We start from the raw sequence: 19,612 nt of genomic DNA on the forward strand, positions 1-19,612 counted from the left end.
CAGCAATAGCCTCATCGCTTGTGCACATGCTTCATGGTGATTTACTTTTAAATTCCACTCCTCTCTTTCTCTCCCAGTGTCTCTACTGTTCTCTTTTTTTTTGTTGCTTCAATGTTTCTGTGGTGTCTGACTTGGGTCAGGCTGTAAACTATTGTGAGAATTATTATTTTTTAAGGAGGTATCTGTGGTAGTATCAGTAATATGTATCTCAACATATTTTTACAGTAAATGTAATAGCAAAGCTATCATAGTTCTCACATAAACATTTATAGGTTTTGTATTAGTCAGCTAAAGTTATTTCAGATGAAACTAAAGCCAAAATAAACAAGTTTGTCAGTATCTCAAAGAAACCTCGTTGGTAGCTGTCATTGATTATGTCAAAATAAAACTGAAAGCATTCAGTATAATTATAAAGATAGGATACATTTTTTTGACTGGAATTTTGCTTCTCTCTTCCTCAATTTCCCACTGGGAATAATAAAGGACCTCACCAGTCCCCTCAAAATTGTAAGACAGTTAAATATAGGTGTGATGTGTCCAATTTGAGATTTTTCTTTATCTAGGAATTCAAATTCAATGTTTCCTGTAGACTGGAAGGGAAGTAATTTCCAACCCGACAGTCCCAATAAAATTGTCACTGCAATTTAGTATTAAACAACAACTGATCCTCTGATATGGGCACCCTGAGATAGATTATATTCTAATATCCGAGAAGAGTTTTTGTCCCTTTATCAGAATTATAAACATTCAGTTGTAAGGAATTGAAAGACTGGGCCTGGATATTTCTGCACCATAGAATATTCATGTTAGAGAGAAGTGGAATGATAATATATAAGATCAGTGGTGCAAATAAAACAGATTAATTTTAGAGTAGCTAGAGTGTACAAAAGAAAGGCTATATGACTAATTGGTTATAAGGAGAAATAAGATACTCCTGGAAAAAAAGTTTTTTTAGATGGAAATGAAAATTACAGTGATTCAGTTGTCCTGACTGGAGTGGCAGAATCATTCCACCAGTGGGAGAATAGCCAAAGCCAGGTGGAATAATGACCACATCTGACGGAGAAGGGAAAGCCAAGTGGCGCATTGTCGCGTTTTCTTCACGCTCAAGCAGTTATGCTTTTCTACTCTATTCCAGAAAAACAAAAATATTGCAACACAATGCAAGTACTTCATTTGCTACCAGTTTTCGAGTAATCTGTTTTTATTGGTAACTTGTTTAAGGATTTTAATGGGTATATTTTGATTAACTCACTGACACTGTTGCCAGCTGTAATGCCAGGAGGGGACATAGATGATTTTTGATACGTCTTTTATGGAAAATGCCTGGTAATTGGAGCATTAGTGCCATATTGTTTCCAGACACACCTTTTTTTTCACACAAAAAAACCCTTAGGAGCTAACATTCAATTTTATCTTGTGCTCACTATTATCTGCATAAAAAATGTATTAGAATGGTAATTGGTAGGGTTTCCTGTGAAGTGAAAACACAGATAAATACTTTTTATTAAATTGTTCCTCTCTCTCTTTGTCTCACTGTCTCTCCAGCTGCCTACTGTAGCATTAATGATCCTCCTGTGAATGGTGGCGTGGTAAACCGAACCAAACTCTGGCCAGGTAGCAGACTTCAGTTCTATTGTAACCGGGGTTACCGTATGATAGGTTCAAGCAATGCCACCTGCAGGCTCCACCCCAATGGGCTTTTCCAGTGGGACACACCACCACCTTTTTGTCAAGGTAAAATATGAAACACATTCTTCAGAAAATTTGACAAGCTTTCAAATTTTTGATGTTTGAGAAGGATTCCCCTTGAACTTTTCTGTCTTTGTGATGCGGCAGCGGTCTCATGTGGAATCCCTCAGTCGCCGGGCAACGGCAGCTTCCATGCTAATCAGTACACCGTGGGTAGCCAAATTACCTACCACTGTAATCATGGTTTCCACCTTGATCCTGATGTTCAAATGACAGCAGTGTGTTTGGAGGAAGGTAGCTGGAGTAATGCTGCCATAGCACCTAGATGCCTACGTAAGTTTTATGAAATGAGTTGACAAAAAGAAGAAAACGGAATTCTTAAAATTACCATTTGTATATACATTTTTCCCAGTGTGTTACTTTGAATTATTGATGAAACTTTGTTTTTCTCGCATGCCTACACGGTGAACGGAGAATTTAAAACACTTGCTAATAAGCAGAACTTATGCCTGCGCAAGCAATAGATGGTTGTGGCAGAAATGTTTTATCACTTAGTAGAGTCAATAGTAAAATTTCATATTTCATTCAGAAAATGTATATGGCCGAATACATTCTGGAGACATAACATATACACATTACAAGATTATAGATTTTTTTGATTTATAATTTACAAATTATAGATTATAGAGTGTGTTATTTAGTGTTGGTATGTTTGCAAACCATATGGCAGCAAATAGCCAAAGATTAATGACACAAATAAAGCTTGAAAACCTTAATTGTTTCATGTTTCATTTAATCACAATTTTCTCAAATTTTTGTCTTCCAGCGATCCACTGCCCCAGCACAGAGGGCACCTTGTCAGATCACATGACCTCCCGCCTGCTCTCTGGTAGGTTAGGAGAGTTTGGTTCTATGGTGATGCTGGAATGCTCAACAGGTTACTATTTGGGCGTGGGACATCGAACTTTTCGCTGCCTTGCCAACGGGACCTGGGAGGGGTCAGATGACCTAGCTACATGCAAGAGTAAGTATAATACAAATACAGTTGTGTCTCTATGGGGCAAAAACTAATTCAGGGTCACTCATCTCTCACCTGTGTATGAATGAGTAACGTCTTTTCAGCTGAAGTCCTTAACTCTGCTTAATAGTCTTTGCTTCAATGAAGAAGGACAAATCTTAGCAATGTTTGTGTTAAATACTTTTATTTCTGAAGTTCTACAGACAACTTTGACCACAAACGTGGCAACGAGGATGTGGTGGAAATGTTCTGTAGAAACAGAGCGACCCTGCAGTATAAAAAATTATTTGATACTTGTGTGTGGGAGTGGGTGGCCAAGTCTCACAAAGTTAGAGGCTAGCAACAATAGTTTCCTTCCTCAAAACCAGTGGAAAGATACTGCATATGAAGACATCCCAAAAGTGGTCAACAGAGGAGCGCACCGCAACTGTTGAAAATGATCTCAACCGGCTGTAGAAATCCAAGATAACATCAAATAGCATTAAGGAATGGCACATCCGAGCATTCATGTATTTCTATAATATCTTCTAATACTGTGCATATATCACCAAGTACAATTTTAGTTTTCATACAGTTTTTGGATGTAAAATTGCTGCAGTGCTATCAGGCCCCATGCCCTCTCCCTGTTTTATTGATAGCTGTCAGTTTCAATTCAGATGCAGTGAGACAGCTGGCTTTTTAGGAAATAGTTACAGCAGTTCAGACCTCAGTGACCTCACACCTGGCTACGGCCATACTGCTCACACCAGAGGCGCATTTCTTTGCTCCGGTCAACGAGCAATTCTGTTCCCCTGCTCTTTTCTCTCTCTCTCGTGCTGTGTATTTGTTCTCTCCAAGGATATCGCGTTAATAAACGAGTTTGCTCATATAAATTCTGTCCTTCGAAAACATGGATAGGGATATGTCCCTACCGTCCATAGGCAAACCTACTCAAGGGACATACTTTCTGTATGTGTGTTTATCCATTCCTATTTGCTACTTTTTTTTAATGAGTTACCAAGGATATCTTTACCGCCTAACATTGGGACTGTGATAGATATTTTAAACAGAATGCAACCTGTTTTTCCTATATATATGTATATTTGAGCAGTAGTGGGAGATTTTTTTTTTCAAATAGAGTCTTACAATGCAATGTGCCTTTGCTGCTTCTTTCATATCGGGAAGTTTTAAGAGAGCATTGTGAGTTTGAAAACTTTGCAATAGGATACAGAATGTCTTAGCATTGCATAATGTAAGCCATGTCAATGTAAAGTGAGTACACTTGAAAAGTTAAAAACTGAAATCTATCCAACATCAGACTAGTGGTTTTCAAACTTTATTTTGCTACAATATATTTCTTCATTTTTTCTTGATCCAGTATTTAAATTGACCTACCTAACACTACAGCAGCTCTGGGGGATTTGGAAATGTAACAGATGTGTCTATACTTCAAGTTGGCAAGTGGTTTAAAAACAGTGTCTCTGAGGATATTAAGGAAGGAGTGGTTAAATTCAGGATGACCTATAGTGTCATCTTACCTACAGTAATATTATGAAGATTTGGCAACATCACCCACTTCATATTGAGATTTTTTAAAACATAGAAAACATAACAAAACCAATAACCTAAAATGTTATATCTTATTTCTCATTTATTTCTCTCACAACATGATCTCATCATATTTGTTTTTTTATTTAGTGATCTCCTGTGGTGAGCTTCCTTCTCCACCCTTTGGGACCAAGCTGGGCACATTGACCACATTTGGAGCAACTGCAATCTTTATGTGCAACCATGGTTACACACTGGTGGGGTCACATGTCAGAGAGTGCGGTGCCAACGGGCTGTGGAGTGGTGCAGAGACGAGGTGTCTAGGTAAGGTTGATCAATTAGGAAAATAAATTCAGCAGGTAGAATTGTGTGAATCATTAACAACAGAAGACAGGGCACATTAATTGTTAATGAAATGTTAGCAAGTTGTCATAAAATACAAACATTAATTATATCTATTATAAGACAGTGTAATGCAAATTTAGAGGCCAATTTGTGCAAAATAAAATATCTATATAATGAGATGTAAATTTGCCTGCTGTAAGTAGCAGTATCACTTTATCATGCACAACTTGGGTAGAAGGGGTAAGCTGTGCGTAGGACTTGTGTCAAGGACTCATTGTAAAGACATCATTTATAATGTAAATGTATGAACATTTAAATTTTGTTACATTGCTACAGGTGTCTGGGTCTATGGAAATTAGACCAGCAAAAAGTAAGATAAACTATGCACATGCCTCAGTAACTCAAATGATCTACTACTAAGACATTTCATTTCTGAATATATTAAGTGTTTGATTTAGACCTTCAGTAAGCACTGACCAGAGATGATTAATCCTGATTTTGCATACTGTACACACTCTACTCCAATGATTCAGCCTTAACCTTACATGCCTGAATAAGAAGCCTTATGCAGGATTCACTTTTTATGTGAGGCATGTATTAATCAAATCTGCCATCACATTTTTAATCTGAGATTCTAATGCTAACAAGGTTAAGCAAAATGTACCTAAAAGTTGATGAAAAAATTTGTCTAAATCACAATTAAATTACTGCTACAGATGTGGATTGTATCTGGTTAAATGACATTTAGCTGTTCTGCATTTGTCAACACATGCACTGGGTTGAGATCAGATATCAACATCAGTATGTTGTTTGTTACAAGTGATATCATTTTTTGATTTCCATTTAAGTTTATTTTAAGTGACCAACAAAAAATACATATATGTATATATATATATATATATATATATATATATATATATATGCTTAGATTAAAAAAATCACAAATGTTTTGTGATGAATAAATCATATGTTCAATTATATTGTGTTATGACTTCTATAATTCGTATGTAATTCTGTTTTTAATTAACTAATGGAAGTCTCTTTAAAGTAAGCTAAACATCTGTTCCTTTTACAATTTGGAAAGGCTATGATTTGCAGTGTGTTTCGTGCAGCACACTCACACATTACTCTGTTTATGCAGGAGGAGCAAATATTGATGACACAATTAATCAAAATTTGCTTCAGAAAAACCCTCAAACACTTTTGGTATTCAAGATTAGACCACTTTTTTATCTTAGTGGTTTTATAAAATCCCACATCTGGGATAATGATTTTGAGTAGATGGTGTTGAGAAAAGTGATGCCTGTCTTCACATTATTAATCATAACACATGAAAGTGTTTGATGTGTGAAGCATTTTACAAAGAAAACTATATTAAATGCCCAATAGATTAAAAGGTACTGGGCCTCAGTCGTTGAGGAAAACATGAGGTAATGGTTGACCGTGAAATATACGCAATTGGTCTAATAATAGTTGAAATGGTATTCAATACAATTCAATGATTCTCCTTACCTCACCTCTCAAGATGTGTCCTGCAATGTGCTCAAGTTTTAAGAAATCATCAATCAAAGGATGTGACTCCTCAAGGCCATTTAGAGAACCCTATGTTCTGATTTTAACAGACCTTTAGTTCAGTGGCAGAGCTGTGTTGTCTTTGAACATTGATTTGTAGATGCACTTTGAGAACTAATAAACTACTGTGACAGCTTTATTACATTGTTTGGTAGTCTAACTGTTGGGACAATGAGCGAAAATGTTGGAACATTTCACCAGCACTGATGACTCTAAAGCAAAGATAGGGAAAGGGACTTAAGTTTTTTTTCATTATACTGCATTAATCTCTATCTTCTTTTCCCCACAGCTGGTCACTGTGACTCTCCAGATCCTATAGTCAATGGGCACATTAGTGGAGATGGCTCTAGTTACCGTGACACAGTGGTGTACCAGTGCATGCTAGGATATCGCCTAATCGGTACATCAGTCAGGATCTGTCAGCAAGACCATCGGTGGTCTGGAACAACACCCGTTTGCGTCCGTAAGTTCTTTATGATACCATAACCATTGTAGCTTATCTGTATTGTACGATGATTCATTGCTCTTTCAGTTAATGTAAAAAGCTAATGTAATTTTCCTATATAAAGTAAATCCATCACTCAGAAGTGTCTAAAACAAAATGTTCAGACACCTTTCCAGGGTGAAATTGTTCTTTCAGTTCATCTCTGCAGCATCTGTTCCAAAGAAAATAGAAAAATACCACAAAATATCAAGTCGAAAATAACACAATGCTGCACATAATACTTTTTCCACACCTCAAATTTCTCATCATACTTCTCTCTACTCCCTCAGCTATCACTTGTGGTCACCCCGGCAACCCAGGCAACGGACGGACCAATGGAAGCGAGTTCAACCTCAATGATGTTGTCAACTTTACCTGTAACAAAGGTTACATCCTAAGTGGAAATGCTCGGGCTCAGTGCCGACTCAACGGACAGTGGAGCAGCCCACTACCTGTCTGCAAAGGTCAAAAACCCTTATATGGTTACAGATTCATCCACATGTTCATCCCTGTAAATGCTTTAGTTAAATTAGCTCTATAGATTTGAGTGCATACAACACAGATGATGTTGGTTTTTCTTCCGTTTCTCTCCTGGTATTTGTTAAGAAAAATAGTAGTTGTGCACACATGCTTTGTCACTGTGGTGGATGACTGTATTGGACATTTTCGGTGCTTTCCCTTTTGTTTTCACTCTCAACTGATTTGATTAAGATAACATAATTTTACTTAAGTTGCCACCTTCTTGTAGCAACAGTAAAATCTCATCATAAAACCATAAAACCATGCATTTTAGATGGTCAGCATGTATTCAGTATTTGTTGGCCCAACTGCTTCCAGCTACAGAATGTCAACTGGAACATTTTGGCCGAATCTGCTGCCAGCAGACTGTAAAATTGAGTAATTGTACCGTAAACACACCCTTAACATTGAGCTGTATTCAGCCGCAATCAGTGTGGTGTGTCTCTAAATAGACTAACAAATTCATACGTGCACACACACAGCTGGGTACATGTCCAGAGACACGTTCTTCTTCTCTGCTGACCATGCGTAGTCGTTACACTACAAGCCTCCCGAGACCACTGGTAGTGTAACAGTTATGATATACTAAAACACGCAGACACAGGTATTGTGCACAGCCTTTAGAACAGATCGATTCAACTTAGTTGCTCACATGGGTTTTCCATTGAGGGGATTCATCCTCACTTTCTCGCTTTCTCCATCTCCCTCACTTTTTCTGTTTTATCCCGCTCTCTCCCTCCCAGCAGCAGCTGTCAATTATGAGACTGAAACTTTCTTTGTTCCCATAGGGTGCCAGACACACACACACACACACACACACACACACACACACACACACACACACACACAACACACACACACACACACACACACACACACACACACACACACACACACACACACACACACACACACACATCCATGTCCCCCATGGACTTGAATTTGAGTGAATGTCAGTATCCCCTGTGCCATGTGGAAAATAAAACTCCACTCTTATTGGACTGGCATCCACCCAGAGAGCAGAACAGAGTAGAAGGGACCAGAGGAGAGAGAAGTGAACAAAGAACTTGAGAAAACAGAGCAGGGTATGACAAAAGAGCAGTTTAGAGAAGACCAGAGCAGAGCAACAAAGATATGCTTTTGTAACACTGTGATCAATGTTTAGTACCCTACAAGTACCCAACTGTGTCCTGTTTTCTGTAAAGTTTCAGCTCCATCACATTCAGAGTTGGTTGATTTACCTCTGTCCGAAATCACTCCCTATTTGCTTTATAGTGTACTATATTTACTGTCCACAGTATTGTTTTAGTGCCCCGAGTGTTCCCACCTGAGTGTGAAATGTATGCACTATATAGTATCCTCAAATATTCCCACAATGGAGCAGAAAAGTAGCATCCATTACATATCCACTACATTCCACAAACAATCCCAAACTGCATGGATGAGGCAAAATGATGATAAATAATGTGTGTCCAAAATCCCAATTTACTGCTCACTTAAACGCAAACTGTGATGAGTAATTTTGGAGACAGACAATGTTTCTTAAGATGTTGCTGCCATCAAAAATAATAGTTATTCCAAAATAAGGAAGATTAACAAGTGTCTTCTGTTCTGTTCTCTTCTGCTCTCTTATCTTGTCTTGTATTCTCCTCTCTTCTCTTCTCTTCTCTTCTCTCTTTGAATACTTGTTGTCTTAGAACAATTGACTGTATATCCATCTATATCCATGTGAATCACTCTGACCTGAACAAAGTGAAGAAACATTACCTTCAAAAAACCTATTTAAATCGGTTCCAACAGTGTCTTCTGCTCTACTTTGCAGTGTTAAACTGTTCTGACCCCGGCCATGTGGAGAATGGTGTGCGCCAGTCTGGCCTACGTTACCCAGAGGTCTTCAGCTATGGTGTAACTGTGGCAATCCACTGTAAACGAGGCTTCTACCTACTGGGCTCTGCACTCCTTACATGCCAGCATGATGGACGGTGGGACCGACCAATCCCTCGCTGCCTAGGTATGGATGGACAGATACAAGCAGTTCAAGAATTATTTGAATATCGAAAGAAGTTCAGGAGACAAATTAGACAGAAAAAGAGACAGAACGAGCAATAGATTGACATTCATAGGTTCCTAATGAAAAGGTTTGCCCTATTGCGAACAAGTTACAACTTTTTGGAATTCTACAAAAGTTTGTCATGCTAAACACAGGTAGTCATATACAGGTGGTTTTCTATTTATTTTTTCTTCATATTTGTCAAGAAAAGCCATTTGAGCAGGGAAATGGCTTGGAGAGACCCTGGAAGGAAGATGAGGAGCAAATGAGAAACTGAGAGAATAAGAGAGGGTTCTCGGGAGAAAATGGGAGGGAAGTAATCATAAAAAGAGGGCAGGAGTATGAAAGAAAGAGGCTTAAAGTGTGTGTGTGTGCTCAGAAAAAAAGGTGAGCATGTATCTCTTAGGGCAATAGGCATTCATCGAGATCCACGATGGCCGATAAAAACATAGAGATTGAACTAGAGAGCGACAGAGAAGGAGGCTGATTCAGAGATGGAGAGAGAAGAACAGAGAGGCTAAACATGACCGCAGAACGAGGACACAGTAACAGAGAGGAACAAATGAGGAGCAAGACAGAGAGGGAGAGAAGAGCAGACACTGGTGAGACGCTGGTGTCGAGCAGTTCGAGAAAGAAGGTTTTATCGGACAATTGGGGGGAGAGAGGTGAGGACTAAGGTGCAAGGAGAGGATGGAGTAATACAATTTGGGGTTAAGGGGAGATATCAGAGGACCAGCCATTTGGCAGAAATAGAAAATCAAGAACAGTTTCATATCTGTGTCCTCCAGAAACGTGTGCTCTGTGAAACATTGTTTTTTCGTAAATTAAAGCAAAAAATATTTTCACTTTGACACTGTGAAACGATTTTACTAGTTTTCTACACAGAGTAGTTTTTTCTAAAGTGAATTTAATGTTGAGGTGAGTTATTGGTTCTCTGACAGGCAGTTCAATTAAACTCAATAGAAATAAGATTTACTGGCATGACTATATAGTGCTATAAGCAAAGGAGTATGGGTTCTGTTTACTTATGATGTACATACAAGTTATATAATAAAATAACAAAAGGGATAAAAAGCATCCACCTAATGGTTAAAGTGTAATCCACATAGCTGCAACGTCCCCAGTTTGATTCCAGGGGGGACCTTTTGTTGCATCTCATATACCCCTGTTTCTCTTCCCCTCACATCTATGGTCTTTCTCTAAAAGGGATTAAAACCGGTAACAGATAAATACATGTCTTCTAAATTGTCATCGTGAAAGATCTCAAGTTTTTCAAACTCGGATATAAAAACGTAAGAATAAAATATCAGGTTTAAAAATATATGTTTATTGTTTTGCCCCCCTTCCACAATCTTAATGACTGTTTTATCTGCTATCTGTATATTTGACAGTAACTTACTAATTTAATTTTGTCTTTGATGTACCCTCTTTACTTTCTGTACTTTTAACACAAACACACACACAAAAACAAAAGACACTTGTTAATTCAACCCCCTCCCTTGCTGTCACCCTCTCCCACTAGCTGTCTCCTGCAGTGACCCAGCTGCACAACCTAATGCAGTAGTATCTGGAATCTATAGTTGGACACAGTACCACACACACTAACACCATCTCTTTCAATCTCCCTCTCCCTCTGTCTCTGTAGCCATTTCCTGTGGTGACCCGGGTGCGCCCCCTAATGCAGTAGTGACTGGAACCCACAGTTGGACATACGGTTCAGTGCTGCAGTACTCCTGTCTGCCTGAAGGGGTGCTGGTGGGTAATAATACTCGCCACTGTCAGGAGGACGGCACATGGAGTGAAGCGCCACCATACTGCACTGGTAAAAGCACACTGGTCGATTTGGAAGCATGCCTAGTGGTTTTCAGCTGTTACCTTGCCATGCATTTTCATACTGGCTGTTCAAAACATGAGGGATGTTTGCTGTGTTTTAAATCCAAAGCAATAATCCAGCAATCACACCCACTGAAATTTAACAGCATCTATATTGAGACTGCCAACAGGGAAATGTGTACCATGAGATAACAAGAAGAGGAATCTCCTCCAGCAATAAAAACTATCGCCAAAGTAAGCAAACCTGTAGATGATGCTATACATAGATGCTATACATAGAACATGCTATGAAAAAAACTCTAATTAATTAAAACATTTTCAACAATACAGAGAAATTAACATAATATGTTACAAGAATAAACTGAGATCCCTGTAGTTGCACACTGCATGTAACCTGGATTGAGCTGGATGTGTAAGGAACAGGCAGGGGAAATGAGGTGGAAGAGTGCTGGTTTACAGTAGGCTTACACAGATCAAAACACTACAACACTACAAATGATCGTTTCCAAACCCAGCATCTGCTGTCTCAATAGCAGAAATGCAATAATCTTACTCTGCTGGCCTCAAAACAGAACGCTCAGCAGGACAGAATCCATCCTGCAGCTGAACACCTCATTGAGATGCAAGGCGCTGCATTTGGAGCTGTACCCTCTTAAACTCACAAATCCCTACCGATGGAATTTAAGCTGCTAAAATTGTGACACGCTCAGTGCTTTTAACGCTAGAACAAATGCAAAGTTTAGTTCTACCAAGTTTGCATGTGTGAGTATGTGCGTGCACTGTAAAGTACTGTATGTGTGTCACTGTATATGAACGACTGAGTAGGCTAAATATTTGTGCATTTTCTGCAACACAGGTTAGGAGATGACAAATATCACAAAAGCTTTTTAGTTATTGTATTTGACCTGTAGCATGAATCCTCGCCTATATTTTTAGATTACCTCTTAGCTCAGTCTGTTACGATTTACTTACATAAAATCACTAAAACGTATTAGGAGAATAATGGGCATCACTTAAATGCAGCTGTGGTTTCACAGTAACTGTATCCAGTGTCTTAGATTTTCTGTGTATGTGGATATGTGTGTTTGGGTCTCATCTGCTCAGGACTTTGTGGACGTTTCTTGGTTGCTTCAGTGGTGTATCTGGCTGTTGGTGTGCGTTTGGTACATTAACTTAATGTCTGTTTTTGTCGCTATAGGGGTAAGTCCAGGAATCTGTGGAGACCCAGGGATGCCTCCCCACGGTGCCCGCCTAGGAGGGGAAGAATTTAAAACCAAGAGCCTGCTGCGTTTCAGCTGCGAGGCGGGATACAGTCTGATTGGCTCAGCCGAGAGGACCTGCCTTCACAACGGCACCTGGAGCGGCACACAGCCTGTCTGTCAAGGTGGGGAAGTGTGGCAGTGCCTTTAAGTGACTGTGGCTACATGAAAATTTGAATATACTGAAGTAGTAATTAAGGTCAAGAGACACCTATAATGTCGCTCACATTTCACACAGCAGAAAAATCATCTTTATTTCTCAGATATTACGTTCTGTTAAATCCCATCATAGCAGTTGGTTCTATAGTATGGAATAACATTCATTTTAGCCTGGACTTAAAATGGATATTTATAAGCTGTTTTGCACAATATTCTTTTTATATGCACTCTTTATTGACCCTGCTTAACAGTAAAAAACAATTTTATACAAAGACTTAGATTTTGACTGTTACATTGAAATACCAAGTTATCCCCGTCTCATTTGAGGTTACCTTTGGGTCCCAACCCAGATTCTCTAAAACATTGCTATAAAAATAAACATTGCTGTATAGTGAAGTAGTGCAGATTTGATATAAACCAACAATGCAATCGTGGCATATGGACTTAATTATTCAGCATTTTATGTGAAAATAAATCAGCCCTGCCTGATTTGGTGAAAACAGTAGCATCAGGCTACTTGGCATGCTGGTGACAGTAAGCAACGAATACATTACCAAGCATAGCTTAGAGCACATTACTTACATTCACCCTCTGCATGTACAATATATATATATTGTAGGCAAAGCGTGAACCTTCTTAGAAATGCATTAATTTCACAAATGTACTTTTAATTAGTAGAAGTATTTAGTCATAGTTAAATGTATCCCATGTATATGTGTCCTTTAGCAGATTTTTTATTTAATTGTTACACTCTGTAATTCACAAAACTACCACACAACACATAAACAAAAGTGGTGATTGAGTTTGAGTTCACATATTGTAAGAGGTTTTTGGAACACGCAGTATCTAAATATGAAGATTCAAGTTCATATGTGTGTGCATGTTTATATCTCTGTGGCCCAGATACAAAGGCTTGAAGTGTGTCACTCCTAACTGACTGAGCTGGATCTTCCACAGCGCTGCGGTAATAAAATGCCTCCTATACAACAGCAGTTTTCAAAGACACTTTTTAAACCCATAGGGGTTTAGGGGAAATTAAACTGGGTCCCCATAGTGCTGTAGAGACACTGGAATCCTAAGCCGCTGCCTGTATTACCTTCCTTATTCCCAACTATGTTGGGTAGGCTAAATAAAGGACTGCTGACATTAACATCATTGTACTATGACACAGGTTTTAGATTTGGTTAGATAGATGGGAGTTAATCATACGTTTCAGTGTACTCCTCTATATAACTGTGTGGCTGTGACCCAGAACACCACCAGTATACTGCATAAAGGCCACACTGACTTAAATAAGAAAAATCATCACTAGATCTTCTGTATTCACATAGAAACATATTTTTGACTGCTCAAATGCTATATATTTTTAAAAGTCATTTTCATCTGCTGATTTAAATTTTAAAAGTGATACCAGTCTTGAGAACGTTACTACGTAGGAATTGTTTTTTGGAATATATCAGAATGTGTATAGAAACCCATTATGTGATTTTCCTTCATGCCAGGAATCAATATTTTCAGACTATATCTCATTCTTGGGAGAAAAAAAACTCCCAGAAAAAACAGAAGCAACCCTCCCACAAAACTACTTTAGAACTGCCAAACACATGACTCTTAACTGTATTAAACACGTATTAAACTGTTTTCCAACTTTGTGACAGTTTGTGGTTGAGACTATGAAAAAGAGATACTGCATTTTACTTCCCCTATTTTGAGTCTTTGTTTGCCTACATGTAGTGAATCACTAAATCAAAATCTAGCCCTTTAGTCCTACCTTTGAGGTGTGTGTCTTTTGTGTGTGCGCCAGCATTGTGTTTTTGTAACCCTAATTATTTATGTCTGTCTACAGTTGTTTTTCATTAAGCTAATAGTGGTTCAAAGCTGATTCAGAAAGGATGAGACATCTATCACTGAGACACAAACACAAAGAAATCCATACACACACACACACTTATACAGACTGTTGCTCACAGCACGAATACCGATAACACTCACAGGCACACACAGTAAGCTACTGTAGACGTACACTCACATGATGTGCTCCACCTACACACGCTGTCACACGCGCCCACACCAACACACACACACACACACACCCACACACTCATGGACAAAGCTTTTAAGGGCTCTAACTAATGAATCCCATCGTTACGTGTTTGATTGTTAAGGGCTGTCAGTTGTCTGATCTTATTAGTAAAATGTGCTGTGGTTGGTTGCTAAATACTTTCTCTTCCGTGAAGGTGCTGTGCCAGCAAACTAAAGATCGATGGATTGCTAGCTTAGACTCGAGACAAAGCACCTTGACAGCTGCATTCTTGGGTCCTCCAAGACAGTTTTTTCTTGCAATCTACCAGACCAGCAGGGGTTTAAAAACAAAGAAATCTAAGGATTGAAATGCCGTACGCGGACGTTACCATTCAAAGCAACGTTGCAGGATGGTCAAAGCGGTTAGCCATGCTCGGTTATTTGTTGCTCTGTCCCTCGTTGTGTGAACACAGCATTCTATTACTGTGAGAACAACACATTGTATAGGCCATTACATTCTTATTTGAAACACTGACGTATACATATTTGCAGACCTCATTTCTTGTTTTTTGCAACTCGTTCTCACGCCTAACTTGCCAATCACCGACACTTGGTCAGTGCTATGTCAATGTTGTGTTCCGACTACGAACAACAAAAGCAACAAAATGCAAAAGTGTGGTCAGCTAAATTTTCAGCCACTTTTGAAGTGCTGCTGAACCGCTCGTTGACTTTGTTATGTTGTTAAACAGCACTGGGAACTGGCCAACAAAATGTAGTTTAGAAGGAGCCAAGCCTATCATTGTAGTGCTGACAAAAGTTGTGACGTGCTCAACTTTAATTTAAAGCGCGTGACACACCGCGTCAGTTTGTAGCTTCATGTCACCTGCTTGTAGAAGTTGATGTGTTGCTTGTAGTGCAGACACAGAATAAGCTTCATACTATGATGATCTAGGAACGCCTCTCGCCTCAGTTTTGGACATGTCAGGGATGGCATGTTTTTTTTCCACTTGTTACATGCATAGTGTCTTTTTATAAATAAACTTCCACAGGAACTTTGGTTCAAGCACCATAACAACTTACCATAAGAATGTGGTTGACGTTAACTTGACTGATTAATGACGTAAGTTACGTGATTTATGACAATAACAACTAACTTGACTAACAACTGACGTGAAAACATTTTCTTTTAGGTCCCCTCAAATCGTTGAGACTTGTTGTTCAATTGTCATGCTCTGGGTGGAGAGTTTTTTGAAATGTGAAACGTTGACCAATCACAACAGAGCGGGCTAACTGACCAATCAGGGCAGACTTTGCTTTTGCTACAACGATGCATTTGAGGGTGAGAAGAGGTGCTGCAGGACAGCCAGGATGAGAAAAACAAGGCGGATTATGAGCATTAACGCATGTAAACATGTTGTAACTGTAACTTGAGATAAAAATATGCACCCCAAAATAGCATAATAGGGCCTGTTTAAGGCTCATTGCTTTGCTCAGTGGCACATTGGCAGTTATATTGGGCGCTGTAGATGTATTACCAGCCTTTTGCCAGCCTCTAGCACACCACTGGAATACTGCACAGCTACCATTCAGAGCTGGGAATCAATCCAACAACCTTTAGTTATTAATCAGCCTCACTACCTCAAGGACATATTTCGTATTATTTCTAGCTGACTCCAGTGATACGCTCATCATTGCAGCCTTCAGTTCATCAGCCTTGAGTGACAGCAAGACAGCATTACTCACACTGATGTTTTCCCTATGATTAATCACCGCTGTTTAATATTTCCTCGATTATCAGCTGTATCCTGTGGTAACCCTGGCACTCCAGCACACGGGAGAATTGTCTTCAGTGATGGCATCACCTTCGGAAGCTCAGTGGCTTATGCATGCTGGGATGGCTTCAAAACATCAGGCCTGACCACCAGACACTGCACAACAAATGGGACATGGACAGGACAACCCCCAGACTGCTCTGGTAGGATTGCTTTCTTGTAATTATCATTGGTAACAGCAGGAGGTCTAGTCATTACTTTGCAAAAATTGCTATGGTTGAACTAGCGTCATTAGCTATAGCACTTAAGTACTGCTGCAAATAGTATCAGGGTGGGTGGGTGCATAGTGGATATATTTTATGTAAAGGATCCAAGAGTAAAAGGAAATTGTGAATGGACTGGTCCACCTGCTGCTGTGCAGGCAAAGGCCTGTGCATGGGTAAGGTTGTCTGAGATTTCAACTTGTGTGATTAAACAGAGTCAGACAGAGGTTTGGGGTTCAGGAGGAAAAGAACGTGGGAGGTCTACGAAAAGAAGCAGGGATATCCTTCAGGAAAGTTAGAGAAGGCAGTCTGTGAGAGAGTTGAGTAGGAGGACGAGGTTAAGGGGCAGGTAAGTAAAAACGTGTTTTTTTCAGGCTTTGTTAGAAAGTGCAGTGAGTTATAGTTGTAGTGAAAGAATAGATAATTTGTCCAAAAATGTTACTGCAGTACTACACTACTGCAGGATTTTAAGCACAACAGATAGATGTTCACTGGAAATAATGTATTCATGACATGTCCTGTAAAATGTATTTTACCTCCTCCAGTGATCACTTGCGGAGATCCTGGCCAAGTACCAAATGGGATTTTTCTGGGAAGTGAGTTTGCCTTCAACAACACAGTGACCTATCGCTGTAATCCTGGTCACCTGATGGAGCCACCTGGATGCAGCGTTCTGCTCTGCACTAAAGATGGAACCTGGAACCAAACCAAGCCCAGCTGTAAAGGTAAGAAAAACTAACGCCCTAAATAAATATTTTCAAAGATATAATGGACAATAACCGCAGCTTTTGAGTTCATCTGATGATGCCTCCACAGTCAGTAAACACTGTATCTTGCAAATGGATCTGATTTATAAAAGCCAGAATTTGTTGTCTTTTAACATAAACATACTTTGCATAAGCTTCTATTAAGTTGAGTTATTTTTAGGATTAAAATTTGATTTATATTGTGTTAACAATTACAACAAAACAATGTGGATAAACTAATCAAAATAAATCAGAATCAGCTTTATTTGCCATGTATGCGTACACACAAGGAATTTGACTCAGTCGCATTCGATGTACATACATAGAAATAGAAAAATATAAATATATATGCAAAAGTATATATATCAACATAAAACACAACAACAATGAAGATGAAATGGAGATAATAGTGTGATGATGCAGAGTGCAAAGATGCTTGAATATATATGGAAAGATTGGCACGGGACACTTTATATACATGAGGTATGTGGAATATGTGTATAAATATAATTTAGAATATATAGGAACTAGATTAATGTACACAGATTGTAAACAGGATCATCACCATCCCTGATGAGGCCCATGACCGTTGTGTCGTCTGCAAAGTTCAGGATTTAACAGTACTCCTGAGGTGCAGTCGTTAGTGTAGAGGGTGAACAGCAGGGTGGAGAGCATACATCCCTCGGGGGCGCCAGTGCTGATAGTCAGGGTGCTGGATGTGATATTTCCCAGCCTCACATGCTGTGTCCTGTCTGTCAGGAAGTTTGTGATCCACTTACAGATGTAGGCTGGCACAATGAGCGGGGAGAGTTTGGGTTGAAGTATTTCCGGGGTGATAGTGTTGAACACATAGCTAAAGTCCTCAAACAGAACCATTGCGTACTGTATGTCCCTGGGGAGTCGAGGTGTTGCAGCATAATGTGCAGTCCCATGTTGACTGCATCATCCACCCACATGTCTGCCCGGAAGGCAAACTGCAGGGAGTCCAGCAGGGGGCCTGTGATGTCCTTCAGGTTGGTCAACATCAGTCTCTTCATCAGAACCATTTCGTGACAACAGACGTCAGGGCAACGGGCCTGTAGCCATTTAATCCTGTGATGGAGGATTTCTTGGGGACCGGGATGATTGTGGAGCGTTTGAAGCTGGATGTGACTTCACACAGCTCCAGTGATCGGTTTAAGATCTGCCTGATGATAGGGGCCTGCTAGTCAGCAAAGACTTGTAGGCAGGAGGGTGACACACCGTCTGGGCCTGGTGAGCAGACTCACATCCTCTTCACAGATCCTCAGTGCAGGTGGGGGGTCGGTTGGGAGAGGTGAGGAGGTGTCAGGGTGTAGGTGGTAAAATGAATAGTACATATTAAAAGAAAGAAAATAAAAACTGAAAAAACAAGCAATTTTTCATAGTTTTTTCAATGTTCAAGACTCTGATACTAACAGCAAATATTATGCTATTTTTTTATGTTTTCGGGTTGTCCTTCTGAACGTGCGTCTGGTCCGTTCTCGTGAATACGATATCTCAGGAATGCATATAGGGAATTTCTTAAATTTGGCACAAACGTTGACTTGGACTCAAGGGTGATCTGATTAGAATTTGGTGGTAAAGGTCACTCTGACCTCACACAACAAATTTTGGGCTCAACTCAATTATCTGCTAATTATAGGATATATAGGCTTAAATGACATTTTGGACTTCAAACCGCAACACAAGTGGTTAGTGGAGGCAAACAACGGTTGGGTGGTAATTTTAGTTTAAGAGTGATTAAGCAAGTTTTAATAAAAACTAGAACCAACAAAACTATAGTATACTGTAATACTGTACTATAATAAATATATTATTTTAAGTGTGGGGTGGTCAAGCATAAATTATGACCATTAGATGACGTGGTTGACATCTCCTCACCGAACAAAATTTTGACAGAAAATAACCTGTAGTGTGTAAAGCAGGAACGTCCTATAAATCAGTCTGCATTTATCTATCAGTGAATGTGCTTGATTCTTTCAGTATCAACAGCTGCTGTATTATGTATGAAAAGCTTCCCCTTGAGTGAATGTAATCCATGCAGCATCTAAAGGTAGCAGAACAGATCTGCAGCCTTGAGAAGTGCCACGCTAGAGTACAAGGCTGTTACGGATGTTTACAGCCATCAGACTGGTCGGTTTTAACTCGATATTCTGCAGTTTTTTTTATGGACGAGTGGTCTGGTTTAAGGGCGCATTATAGCCTCTTTTCTAATAATGCGACCAGGGATGTGACTGGCTGAGAGAGTATTTAATATCACCACATCTACTGATGGATATTCACCTTCACCCAGCCATTTTGCATGTAGCGCTGCTGCACATGAACCAAAA

General features: G+C 39.4%; 1 protein-coding gene across 1 annotated transcript in view; it reads left to right on the forward strand.

Annotated features, from left to right (window-relative positions):
- Nucleotides 1-19,612, forward strand: part of LOC129105835 (CUB and sushi domain-containing protein 1-like) — a 357,039-nt gene that overhangs the window by 317,952 nt on the left and 19,475 nt on the right. Inside the window, exons 53-63 of the mRNA XM_054617046.1 lie at nucleotides 1,549-1,737; nucleotides 1,840-2,025; nucleotides 2,519-2,716; nucleotides 4,388-4,561; nucleotides 6,444-6,617; nucleotides 6,929-7,102; nucleotides 8,980-9,168; nucleotides 10,853-11,029; nucleotides 12,239-12,424; nucleotides 16,279-16,455; nucleotides 17,061-17,240. Coding sequence (XP_054473021.1) covers nucleotides 1,549-1,737; nucleotides 1,840-2,025; nucleotides 2,519-2,716; nucleotides 4,388-4,561; nucleotides 6,444-6,617; nucleotides 6,929-7,102; nucleotides 8,980-9,168; nucleotides 10,853-11,029; nucleotides 12,239-12,424; nucleotides 16,279-16,455; nucleotides 17,061-17,240 — 2,004 coding nt within the window. The remainder of the gene's footprint in view (nucleotides 1-1,548; nucleotides 1,738-1,839; nucleotides 2,026-2,518; nucleotides 2,717-4,387; nucleotides 4,562-6,443; nucleotides 6,618-6,928; nucleotides 7,103-8,979; nucleotides 9,169-10,852; nucleotides 11,030-12,238; nucleotides 12,425-16,278; nucleotides 16,456-17,060; nucleotides 17,241-19,612) is intronic.

This window comes from Anoplopoma fimbria, chromosome 2, assembly GCF_027596085.1.
Source record: "Anoplopoma fimbria isolate UVic2021 breed Golden Eagle Sablefish chromosome 2, Afim_UVic_2022, whole genome shotgun sequence".
Taxonomy (NCBI): Eukaryota; Metazoa; Chordata; class Actinopteri; order Perciformes; family Anoplopomatidae; genus Anoplopoma; species Anoplopoma fimbria.